This window comes from Natator depressus, chromosome 6 (genome assembly GCF_965152275.1).
Source record: "Natator depressus isolate rNatDep1 chromosome 6, rNatDep2.hap1, whole genome shotgun sequence".
Lineage (NCBI taxonomy): Eukaryota > Metazoa > Chordata > Testudines > Cheloniidae > Natator > Natator depressus.
The window spans coordinates 57,383,714-57,396,372 of record NC_134239.1 but is presented as its reverse complement, the minus strand read 5'-3'; the positions used below and the strand labels follow the sequence as shown (position 1 = coordinate 57,396,372).

Genomic DNA, 12,659 nt, shown 5'->3' with positions numbered 1-12,659 from the left:
TGCCTTGTCCCTCTGAGGCTGGAGTCTTTGGGGGAAGCAGGGCTGCCTCCTCCAGCGCCATGTTCTGCAACCTCCAGCCTTAGCAAGCATGGAAAGATGCAGAACACGAGTCAGCCCTCTTTCAGTGCCATGTGGGGAGGAGGAGGCGGAAGCAGCAAAACTGGAGGGTGGAGGAGCTGAAAGTGGGAGGCTTAGGGAAAACATAGAGCTGGCAGATTTCTCTTGGGAATGACAATGCATAGATTAAAAGCGGCAAAGAGTCCTGTGGCACCTTATAGACCAAGACGTATTGGAGCATGAGCTTTCGTGGGTGAATACCCACTTCGTCGGATGCAGTCTAAGACGTATTGGAGCATGAGCTTCCGTGGGTGAATATGCACTTCGTCGGATGCAGTCTGTTAGTCTATAAGGTGCCACAGGACTCTTTGCCGCTTTTACAGATCCAGACTAGCACGGTGACCCCAAAGAATAGATTGATTTTATGGAAGTTCAGACTCTCAGGGTGGCGTGTATAGTGGGGAGGGGAGAAGCCTGCCCTGCTGCCTTTCACTAGCACTAAACTAACAAGAGGGAGTGATGGCTGGAGAGAGAATCATAGAATATCAGGGTTGGAAGGGACCTCAGGAGGTCATCTAGTCCAACCCCCTGCTCAAAGCAGGACCACTCCCCAATTTTTGCCCCAGATCCCTCAATGGCCCCCTCAAGGATTGAACTCTCAACCCTGGGTTTAGCAGGCCAATGCTCAAACCACTGAGCTACCCCTCCCCTCTGCTTATGACAGTGGGTCCAAGTGCAAGGTCTTGTGTGGTGGTTTTTTTTGTTTGTTTTGTTTTTAAATGGTGGCAGGAATCACCCACGGGTACTGTGCCTGGTAGGTAGCAGAATCAGGGGTTTTGGTACATATGGAAACCTGTTCTCAGCTTATCTGCTGCCCATCTCCTCTCCTTAGCCTGTAGCAGCACCCGGTGGTGCAGAATGGAAGCACAGCCTGCTCTTGAAAATCCCAGTGCTGTGATATAGCTCCCCTTTTGTTGGAGGAGACAAAGGGAAACCAGAGGCCAACATAAGGTCAGGACAGGACTTCTCACTCTCTCTGTCCCAGGGCTGCTGAACAGTGGTGCTTTCTGGAAAAGGCATGAACATGACTCAGAGCCATGCAAGGCAAAAGGCTTATTACTGGAGTTGGCCTATTTTGAGATCTGGATTTTGGGAGAGGGAGTTTGGCAGTTTGAGTCATGTGGAGTGGTAGGCATGGAGCTGCAGGTGGTTCTTCCATACTGGGATGTCATGAATACCTGTGTCCCAGTAAACAACCTCTTTGACACTGGGATTGTTCACAATGAGTCGCTCTGGTCCCCCTCTTCATCCCATCACGTTTGTAGTGTTTGCATTTCTAATGCATGCATTACCATATTATCTACGTGTGGTGGAGACAATCTTGGTTACAGGATTCAGGCTGGGGCACTCTAGCAGTGTCAAGCCTGGAAGGTGGATCCATCCAAATACATTGCAGCAACCCCATCTGTAACTTTGGGCCATCACAGTAGATTACTCAGAGCTGTGCTGATGGAACTATCATGCTTATGAGTGTTAGCCCCATGACTTAGTTGTTGTTTCTTCTGAGATTCCCCATAGAGGGGTCTCTGAGCTGCCCCTTTCTCCTGCAACATCTCTCAGCCTGTGAAGCAGTTTTTCAATGTGCTCTTGTCTCAGGTCTCTCCCTTATCATGTGGAATGCCCTGTACACATCTGAGAAGGTCGTCATCCGTTGGACCCTGCTGACAGAAGCCTGTTACTTTGGGGTGCAGTTCCTAGGTGAGTAGCTCTACTGGAGGGTGTGGTGGGGGGGAAAGCAGAGGGGATTGGCCAAGTGATAGGATATCCCTTCCCCACCCAAGTGCCTGGGAGGAAGGGAATCCTGTAAATGGCAAAGCAGTATAACTTGCACTGATCTGGCATTCAGTGGGGGAAAGATTCTGCTCTTATTTACATTGGTGAAAATCTGGAGTCCCCTCATTGAATTTAGTGGTGGTCTCTAGACTTACTGTAGTGCAGCAGAGACCATAGTTGGGCCTCTGGTGTTCAGCGTGAGTGAAACTTACCCAGTCAGAGGGCTGAAGAGAGAGGATACAGTAGAGGAGGCAAAGTCATCGATGCAGTCTGACACTTGTGGACTGACCATTGCCATAATACCCAGCCCTCCAGGGCACAGCATCTGCCACCTTGCTTCTTATGTGGTTATCCACAAACTGTGCAGCAAGGGGGCAAAGAGGGCATAAAGCACTACAAAGTCACAAGAGGAGCTGTAGGCCAGTGGAGTCGCTGACCAGCCCAGGAAGGGTTTAAATGCCACACCCTGCATCTGTTCAGGCCCTTTCTGCAGGCTACTGTTGATTGTCCCAACAACTTTCAAACAGTTCAATATAAATCCAATAGCTACCTTTTCCCTGACCCAGGGACTTCCTTGCCAGAGCCTCTAGTCAGCTCTTCCCCAGGTTGCCTATAGACCATTTGCCTGGGAAGCAACCTGTTTTCTATAGCAGTCTCTCTCAGCCTTGGCAGACATCAGCTGCTCATCATTCACCTGACACCTCCCCAGCTGGGTCTGATAATACCTGGTACAGGCCCCAAGCAGCTGTTCTGAAATAGGCTCTGCCTCAGAATAGGCCTGGTTGCTCTTAAGAGGGGACTAGGCTGCTACAGTAGCATGCCTGTGGAAAGTGGGAACAAAATAAATGACCGCACAAGGCGGCGGAGAATCAGGCTCAGGATCTTAAACATCCTTCTTGCTGTTTCTTTTTCCACCACCCTCCCCCTCTTCCTTCTACATGGGCCAGAAGTTATATTTGTGTGCACACCTATGGAATGCCATTGGTCTACCCAGCTCTATTTTACCACAAACGCCCACTTCCCAGCCCACTTACCCCAGGCACTCCACAGCAAGCTGGAGCGAAGTTCTGCACTTAGGTCCCTTGATTCTGCGGCATTCTGGCGTGGCAGACTGGAAATTCTATGGTAGCTTCACTTACTTTAAAATGGAGGATTTTTATTATATGAATAAGACATGGGACAACATGCTCTGATATTAAATTACATTAAATTTACACGGTTCACACATGGTTTCCAATCTGCCATGGTTTCTTGCATAGACAGCGCATTGGCGGCTTTGTAGAGTGGTCATGGGGGAAAGTGGCAGGTTCTGGCAGGGCATAGCTGCAACTTGTTACCTGCTGGAGGGGTGTGTTTGTGAGAGAAGCACATTTTATTAATATTTCTGCTTTGAAAAAAACAGCAATGAAATTAACAAACTCACTATTTAAGCGGTCAGCGGTAGGTTTCAGAACTGACCCAGAGTAGGGTATTTCAGGCTGTCTGCCTGAAGATAGTTTTCTTTTTTCTAAGTGAAATTTTAAATGATTATTAGTCTAGGGCAAGGGATAAATGCCATGGCAAATTCTGAGACTGAAATTGCACAGTACATGGGACACTGTCCATGCCCCATATGTAACTTACTCCAATGCTGAATGTGGCCCCAGTGTTATTTCTTTAAGCTATATAATCAGTTGCTTAATGAGTCAGTGATTGATGTAGTGGGGCAGCAGTGTTAGAAGCAGACAAACAGATTGATGGACAGCAATTGCAAGGCTGTCTTGTAGTTTTCAGGATGGATAAATCCTCTTTGAGAATCTTCACTAAAGGGCACTAGAGAACTGCACTGTATTTAAATGTACTCTATCAACCTGTGCCTTGTCTCCCTCCTTCTCCTTCAGTTACCACCATCACCCTTGTTGAGAGTGGCCGGATATCCACAGGTGCCATGCTCCTCCTCGCCAGCCGGATTTTCTTCATCCTTATCACCGTTTACTATTATTACCAAGTTGGACGGCGACCCAAGAAAGTCTAATCTCTGAGGCTTTCTGGGGGAGGGGAGTCGGGGTTTCTGTTAGTAACTTTGCATTCTTTTTTTGGTGGTTCCTTTTTGTTCTAAAGCAATTACCTTCTTTTCCACTTACCAGCATGAATCCGTGTGCAAACCCAGTGCTGGCACCATTGCCACATGAAGTGCAGGGGGAGAGCTGACCTCTGCAGCCCCTCCCCCACCATATTCTGCCTAGAAAAGGCCAAGTGAACACAGCAGGGAAGGCTGACAAGATGTAAGGACCAGTCAGGTTCATGGACAATGGAGGAAGCTGGCCAGTGGAATCACAAGCTCAGAAACCTTTTCAGCAAAGCACAAAATGATAGCAGCACACACAAACTGAATCCCAAAGGGGAGAGGAAGCAAAGGCAGCCAGCCAAGGACTCAATCCAGCTCCTGTAGGCTTGGAGCTGTTCATTTGCCTTGCTCTCACACCTATAGCCTTTCTCCCTTTAGTGAGCAGATTTCAGAACTAATCCTGGCCAGCCCCCTAAGGCAGGGCTGCTGACACAGCTCCAATCAGGTAGTGTCGCGGTTTTTAGAGACAACACCCAATGTATTTACTCTGTGCTGACAGATGCTATAGGAATGCAGGAGACACGGAGTTAAATACAGCAAGAAAAGAGGGTGGCATCTTTATTCCCTTTTCCAACACAGTCCCGTGAAATGCAGCCAAGCTACATCCAAATCTTGTGTGGATCTCTTCGAGGGAGAGTGGTGCGAAAGGATGGAGAAAGAACACTTGGGTTGCATTAGGGGAGAAATGTAAAGAGCTGTTGAATAGTCTCTAAGAATGAACAAGCCTCATTGTCTTGGAAGTTTGGTATATAGTCTGCTGCTGCTTGTATTTTTTTTCCTTAATTCCTATTGCAGTAGTTCCCCTGTGGGTAACGCTAGGGAGTGCTCTAGCATAGATCAGCCAATGCCACTTTAACCAGTCCCCTACTTCGGTCGAGATGAGGCCATGGTTAAAATACTCCCCTTATGTCCTGTCTATGCTAGAGCACCCATCTTTCCTACTGCTTGGGGAGCTGTATCACTATTTAAAGGCTTGTCAATGAGGACTGCAGGGGGTAAATCACTGTCTGTGAGTACTTGTGTGACTCTTACTCTAGTAAAGTGAGGGACTAGATGAGCCAGCTGGTCTTCTCCACTCCTAATGTACAGGTACCAATTTCCTTTTGGATTCAGCAGAAAAAAGGAATAAATGCTGAGGTCTTGTGTCTTCAGGATCCTATTTGGATGGGATAAAAGTACTTGGCATGCCTGGAAAGGCACACCAGGACTTTGCTGTTCCCTGACCATTGCCTCCCTTTGCTCTTGAGGCTGAGGAGGACTTAACTTCTAGTGACAATCCTGGAGAAGAAAGTACCTTGCCCCCCCACACTTTCCAGTACCATGCTGCTTGTTCTCCACTGGACTGAAACCTGAAGGATTGGATAGATGGCATGGACTTATTCATGCACCAACAGGGGGAGCTATTGGGCTGAACCAGTCTGTGCACAGGAGTAGAGCTGACAGCCCTGGAATGAGCATGGGCAGGCTCCTGCCTGTTGAGAATCAGAACTAAGGTGGCTGCTGAAGAACATTAGCTTTAAGGGCCACAGTAGCCAGAAAAAAAATCCCTGATTAAAGTTAACATGGACATCCACTGAGCATTCATAGTAAAGCCTAGTGCATTTTCACTACAGCTCTCCCCCAAAGCCTGTTTACCTGCTTCTGGCATTTACAAACAGCTGCATGAACTTGATCTCCTGTATGCATTGCAATGTATGGGTCAAGTGGGAATACTGAAAATATTGGAGTGGTTACTAAATGTGATGACTGGAGAAAAAGAGCTTGATACCTCTTGCTGCACTTAGCCTGGGGCTAAACTCTAGACCCTAAGCTACTTGCTAATGGTGCAGGTGTTGTAACTCTCCAGCCTGGCCAGTAGAAGAGCATGTATATAGTTAAAATTCATCATGATCCTCAGGGGTACTGTCTGGAATGGAACCTGTAACTATGTGAATTTTATTTCAGAAGGAATAGGCAGGCAGGAGGACAGTATCTTTCTTTGGGCAGGGGGGTAGAAAAGTGCTGCCCCCAGCATACACCACTGGCAACCAGGGCTGAGCTTGTACTAATCAATGCACCATAGCTCAATAGGCTTTAGCTCTGAACCACTGTCAGAAGGCCCCACCTGTGAATCTGTCATGGCAGTGAACCACCTCTGCATCTGAAGCCCCAGCCCCCTTCCCTGGTTCCTGGATGGGAATGTTCAGAAGAGGGTTTTGCTGCTCTAATTTCAAGTGTTTGAGCAAATGGGTAGCTGCTGCAATGATTCTGTCCTCTGGTGTGTGTTACCCCCTCCGTGAGCTGGAGAGAGCGGTGGGGTGGGGGGCAGCTGGCTCTGAGAGGTAACTCAATGCTAAAGGCCTGCTTCCAGGAAGAGATGGATAGAATGGAGCATTAAAACCAACCTACTCTACAATGCTCAGAGCATTTTTTTTTTTTTTTTTAAATCTTGTAACCAAGTCCTAGTGGTGCCCTAGGGACTGGGGCAGGGAGGGAACAGTGGGGGGGAAGTCATTTGCAAATTAGTATGCTCTAGTGATGAGGACAGAGCATATGGAGCATCAGGTGGTCCCATGACTGTGTGGGTATGTTTACACCAGAGCGGGAAGGTTAGATAGGTCTGAAGAAGCTGGCTAGCCCATGCTGCTGTAGCTGCACTTCCAGTCAGAATATGAGCTTGATCAACACTCTCTCTCTAAGCTGCAGTGGGGCTGTCTCAGGGGACTGGAATTTACACCTCTCAGCACTAATGCAGAGAGAGATGTACCCTGTCTGAGAAGAGGTGTATGCAATCCTCCCTAGCAATCACTACCCACCCATGGCTGACCCTACAAGGGACAGTGAGAGGGATCAGGGCTGGAGCACTGTGGCTATTCCTAAGGGAAGGATCCAGGCAATACCACGCAGCACTGCCAGAAACTTATAGCTAGCAGGGGGTTGCTGCCTCACTTTGGGCTTTACTGGGGGAGTTTACAATTGTATTTTAGAATTAAATCCTACAGGAGAGAGGAACCAGGTATTAGTCACTGCTGGGTGGTTCCTTCCACTCTTTTAAGGTACCACCTTGCTGAAATTTCACAGGGAGTGGGCCTAGAAGCACGAGGACAACTGCTAAGTGGCAGCACAGGCTAGCAGCCAAGAACACAGTTGGGAGGCAAAAATTATTAGGCTTTAATCCTGGCTCTGCCACTGACTAGCTAGATGATCTTGGCCAAGTCACTTCACCTCCCAGCCATCAGTTTCCCCATCTATGAAATGAGGGTAATGAACCTGACTTACCTTGACGGAGAGGGGGGACAGCATTGCAAGGTGTTTGTACAGCCCTCTGCACAGCAGAGGGGTATTCTCCAGGTGACTGAGTTCTGAACAGAGACGAGCCTGCAGTTACAGAGTGGGTTTCTCCAAATGGTTCCTGTGTCTGCAATGGGCAGAACAAAACCTTGGATTCTTACAGCCCAAAACTTAAGGTGAGGGAGGCTAAAAATTCAAGCAGGTTCCTTACTGACCTAAGCAAAGCCGGCATCGGCACTGCGGAGGAGAAAGGCTCTCTAGTCCCACTGCCACTCCCTGGGCCAGCCAGCCTTTCCTGTCTCTTAGGTTTTTTGGATTCAGTTTATACCTCATCTGAGTTTATTCCCCCTTTGGTGAGAAAAGTGACTGTACTTAACATAAAACCCCCCCAATCATGTGAATAGTGAAAATTAAAGATGTCCCACAGCACTGTCACAATACCTTTATTTATTTTTATTTTTATTTTTTTAAGAAATGCACACAACCTGTGCAGAATGCTTCAGGCTCATGTTCTGGTTTATATTACAAAAAATCCTTTCAATATAAAAAGCATTACAATAGGCAATAAAGGATAAATTAGCTCCACTATCTAATAAAAGGAACATTTACAATTTTTAAAATAGATTTCAACGTTCTTTCACACGCAGGCTGTTTCCCAGGCACTCGCAACAGTAATTTAAGAGTTAAATAATCGACACGGAGGGGTGGACTTACAGAAACAAACTGCTCTAGATAATTCTACAGCATGGGGGCTAACACTGTGGTGACTCTATATAAAGTTGCTTTCCTACACAGAGCTCTCAAGTGAGGAGTGATTATACCTCAACACCCTGCCCCCAAAAGAATTCAAAAGGGAAAAAATTGTTTGTTCCTCCTGGCTAGAGCTCTGGGAGGAACAAGACCCAGCATTGTTGATTATACAGCATGAGACCACAGACAAAGGCAGTGACACATCATGGTGATCAAAAAACAAAACTTGTGTGTCTCACAGTAACAAAGGATCCCCCATTCTGGAGTCTCCTTTTCATTAAAATGCCATACCTCTCCCCAGCATTTCAGATGACCCAAGATGGCTGGAACCTACATGAGGGGTTTGTGCATCTCTTAACAGCCGTCTCAATTTCTTTATTGGAGGGTGCTGCTTTCTGGATTCTCGAGTGTGTCTCAGGACAGGATGAGAATTCAAAATGATCTTAAACTGGAGAAATACTCTGAAGTAAATAGGATGAAATTCAATAAGGACAAATGCAAAGTACTCCACTTAAGAAGGATTAATGAATTGCACAAATACAAAATGGGAAATGACTGCCTAGGAAGGAGTACTGCAGAAAAGGATCTGGGGGTTATAGTGGATCACAAACTAAATATGAGCCAACACTGTAATGGTGTTGCAAAAAAGCAAACATCGTTCTGGGATGTATTAGGAAGAGCGTTGTAAGCCAGACACGAGGGGTAATCCTTCCACTCTAGTCAGTACTGATAAGGCTCTTCTAAAGTACTGTGTCCAGTTCAGGGCACCACACTTCAGGAAACGTCAACAAACTGGAGAAAGTCCAGAGGAGAGCAACAAAAATAATTAGAGCTCTAGAAATAGTCTTCAAGTATGTAAAAAGTTGTTAGAAAGAGGAAAGTGAAAAATTTTCTCCTTATCAACTGAGGACAGGACAAAAAGTAATGGTCTTAAATTGCAGCGAGGGTGATTTAGGTTAGACATTGGGAAGAACTTCCTGTCAGGGTGGTTAAGCACTGGAACAAATGACCTGTGGAGGTTGTGGAATCTCTGCCATTAGAGATTTGGAAGAACAGGTTAGACAAACACCTGTCAGGGATGGTCTAGATAATACTTAGTCCTGCCATGAGTGCAGGGGACTAGATTAGATGACCTCTTGAGGTCCCTTCCAGTCCTACATTCCTGTGATTCTAGCCCTTTAAAGAGAGGATATGAAGGTTTCAGCAAGATCATCAGCACAGCCATACTGAGTCAGACCAAAGGTCCATCTAGCCCAGTATCCTGTCTTCGGACAGTGGCCAATGCCAGGTGCTTCAGAGGGAATGAACAGAACAGGTAATCATCAAGTGATCCATCCCCTGTAGCCTAAGGGGAGAATGGGGTAGATGACAACTGCATAACAGGGGCAGGGAGGACAGAAAAAGGGAAAGAAAGGAGAAGAGACAAGAGGGATGTATGGGTGAGATGAGAGAGAAAGACAAGATGGAAAAAAGAAAAGTTCTTTTCTATGAGAGAAAAAGGGACACAGGAAAAGAATAAATAAATGGGGGAAGGCGAGAGAACAGCCATGACAGGAAAAGAATGGAGGGGATAAAAAAAAGTGATAAATAGGAAAATCAAAGGGGAATAAGCCTGGAAAGGCAACATTTAGGGTTTGCTATTGTAGTTATCCCTGTTCCTCTGTTGGACTGTGCACATGCTGACAGACTCCACTCTGGAAAAGGCGCACTCAGAAGGATGTCCTTTCCCGGTTTGAATCATATTCTTTGTGCTGTAAGCAGAGAGCTGTGTTTTTCATTTTCAATTACACAACCCTAGGCCAGGCAGGGCCTTCCCCTCCATCTGCTAAATTTCAAGACGCGATTTGGGCCAAAGGGAACCTTTCACAATAGAGTCAGAAATTAAGGGGACTGAAGGGAGGACTCTGAAAGCAAAGGAGATGGGTTGCTCCTCCAGACACCAAGAATTCTAGCTGTCACAGGTTAGGCACCCAGCCAGAGATCCAGACACCAACTGACAAGAACAAACACACTTTCCTGCTGTTTATGGTGTTTTGGATGTTAGCTATTCAGATTCTATTGCCAGCTACAGATTCTGGCTACTATAAGCTGAGTAATGGGGGTTGTTTTGGCTACTACTTCCTCCCCTTCCCCCCACACCTTAACAACTGTGTTCTTTTTAGTTTTTTTCCTCCCTTGGGAATCACTCTCTTCAGTGTGCACAGTGACTAGCTCTTGGGGCAGGGTCACACAGCCTTTTCCCTTCATCTGCCTGTATCTAGAGAGGAACATCAATTATTGAGTCTGTCCCCATCCTAGTGGATTAGCACAATGTTATGGCTCAGTTCCCCCTATGCACACACCTCTCAAAAACTCCTCCCACACTAGACCTTTAAGTGCAGCCGATTGTTTTTTTTAAAAAAGTTTTAGGAACAAATTACAGAGCCTTCCAGCAGGTGCAGATACTGCCAGTTTTGTTAGCAAAGCCACTTTCCTTCATTATACATAGGAGCAGAATTTAAGTCTAAAATGCATCAATAAAACTGCTCCTAGGGGTAATTACCTAGAAGCCCTTTCAATAAAAGTTTTAACACAGCATCTGAGGCCTTTCACTGTTCAATAGCTCTGCCCAATTCCATCATTTCTCCACTGCTGACTTCATTTGTGGGTGGGGACTGATTTTCTTCATGTCCATGCACAGATCTCTCTGATGATTAGACTCATATCTCCAAGTGATTTCCACATGTCCTCAGAAACCCTGTATGCGAGGTTCCAATGTCCTATTCTTATCCTTCAGCAGCCTAATTCTTCACCCTGGTGCATATTAAGTCAAGGTCCTTTGCCAGGTAGTAGGCAGGCCTGGTAGGCTTCACCATTACCTATATCACATCTGCATGGTCCCTTCTAGGAAATCCCCGAGGACATGGGCCCACTTCTATCACTGTAAATGCTCCACCTGTCTTGGAGCCTCAGTTCTATCCTTTGTAACCCTCGATCAAGGTCCTTATGCATTTTTCTCAGGTTTGGTTTTAAATGATTAAATGGATGACACTATTTAAATGTCAAAGTGGCGTCTAAACGGAGGAAACCCTAATAATTCAGGAGGCTACGTTAAAATGACTTTAGTTGATTCCACTCTCTTCTCAGCCCCTTGGGACAAGCTAAAGGGAAACTCAGATCATAAATGAAGTCACAAGACTCACAAAGCAAATAGCGTGGGAGACAACTACAAATGGGCCCCTTTGCTACCAGTACCATGTTTGGGAATTCCCCACCTGGCTGGAAGGAACATTGGAACCCAGTGCAGATAATTAAGCTAACAGAGCGCTACAAAAGTACAAACTACAATTTTGCATGTCGGAGTTGAGTGGCCAAGATTTAGAAGACAAAACAATATGCCCTTGCCCTGAGGCTGGCAGCATCAGCTATTTTTGGCCAGACCAATCATTTTTAAAGGAGAGAGGGGTAAGATCAGGATCTGGGAACCCCTTGCTCTCCTCTCATAAAACACTGAACAGAAAACCAAAGTGACAGAGTAAATAAGGAAAGGTATGCACCAAACTTCTGATTGTATCCCAGCCCTCTCCCAGCCCCTATTAGAGGAGGATCTTCCTCATTTCCCACAGGGTCACCTCATCCCCTGTGGTGGGACTTCAGGGAAAGGCATACTCCACTCCAAGTGGTCCAAGGGTTTTCCTGGAGGTGTTAAGTGATGGTAGTTGACCCTCCTCTACTGAGCCATTTCCTGGCTGGCAGTTAAAACTTTAGACCGGAAATGGAAATTAGTAAACAATGGCTGCCACAGTTTTCTGGGTATCAAAAGCCCTTTTTGTCTGGTTGTTTGAAACTTCCTGACCTTTACACCCATGTGCTGTGGTTGACCTGCTTCCTTTGAATCTAGCCCCTGTGTTGCATTATACAGTTCTTCTCTTTCTTCACTATCTAAAACAATACAGTTGTGAATATACTAGGCAGTGTCCTGCTCTGATGGGGACCATTTCAGTTGCCTTCCCTCCCACCCACCCTGCAAGCGCCATCAGTCTCTAATGCAATTCATTGCACTTCGCTCCTGATCAATGTCTGTGCAGGTTGCTCTGGGAGAAGGTTGGTGTGGCTTAATGTAGTGCACAGCACCTCAAAGTTCCTGCCCCTGAAGTACAATCCTTTTGGTCATTCATATATTACAACCCTTTTTTGTCTCCATTTTGTTAAAAAAAAAAATAAAGTTTTCCCCCCCTCTTTTTTTCGGTCTTTCTTCCAAGTACATAGGAGCATCGCAGTTGCTCTGGGGCACCTCCTACTGGATCCCTCGAAAGAGACACATTGCAAAGATCATGGCAAACAGCTGGAAAGGGATGAGAAAGAAAAGGACAAACAAAACACAGCCATCAGCCATATCTTACAAAACAGTGAAAAACCCTTACTGAGGCCTAGGGCTGCCCTGACTTAATATAGACTGAATGAGGAGGGGGAGCTCTCCTCACGCCAGCCAGGGTGAAAGAGAAGGCAAGGCATTGCTTACCCAAGCCTGGCAGAGAAAAGGGTTTTAGCAGAGGAGGGGCTGCACCCTTCTCCACACTTCCCATTACTTTAAACCCTATTCCCACCCACCATCAACAAAAACACCCTCGTGGACGATGGCTACCACACCAACCTGGGCCCT

The 12,659-nt window shown here is 46.4% G+C and overlaps 2 protein-coding genes across 14 annotated transcripts in view; one reads left to right on the top strand and one right to left on the bottom strand.

Annotated features, from left to right (window-relative positions):
* Positions 1 to 11,972, top strand: part of TP53I11 (tumor protein p53 inducible protein 11) — a 49,443-nt gene extending 37,471 nt beyond the window's left edge. For 7 of the 9 annotated variants that reach the window (XM_074955323.1, XM_074955320.1, XM_074955319.1 and 4 more), the window contains 2 exons: positions 1,714 to 1,815; positions 3,771 to 11,971. In XM_074955323.1, the coding sequence (XP_074811424.1) occupies positions 1,714 to 1,815; positions 3,771 to 3,904 (236 nt within the window). In that variant the 3' untranslated portion in view covers positions 3,905 to 11,971. Of the gene's footprint in view, positions 1 to 1,713; positions 1,816 to 3,770 lie in introns of all 9 variants that reach the window. The other 2 variants (XM_074955326.1, XM_074955327.1) reach the window with 1 other exon arrangement.
* A 94-nt stretch (positions 11,973 to 12,066) lies between these two features.
* Positions 12,067 to 12,659, bottom strand: part of TSPAN18 (tetraspanin 18) — a 167,952-nt gene continuing 167,359 nt past the window's right edge. For all 5 annotated transcript variants that reach the window (XM_074957013.1, XM_074957012.1, XM_074957010.1 and 2 more), the window contains one exon: positions 12,067 to 12,341. In XM_074957013.1, coding sequence (XP_074813114.1) covers positions 12,294 to 12,341 — 48 coding nt within the window. In that variant the 3' untranslated portion in view covers positions 12,067 to 12,293. The remainder of the gene's footprint in view (positions 12,342 to 12,659) is intronic.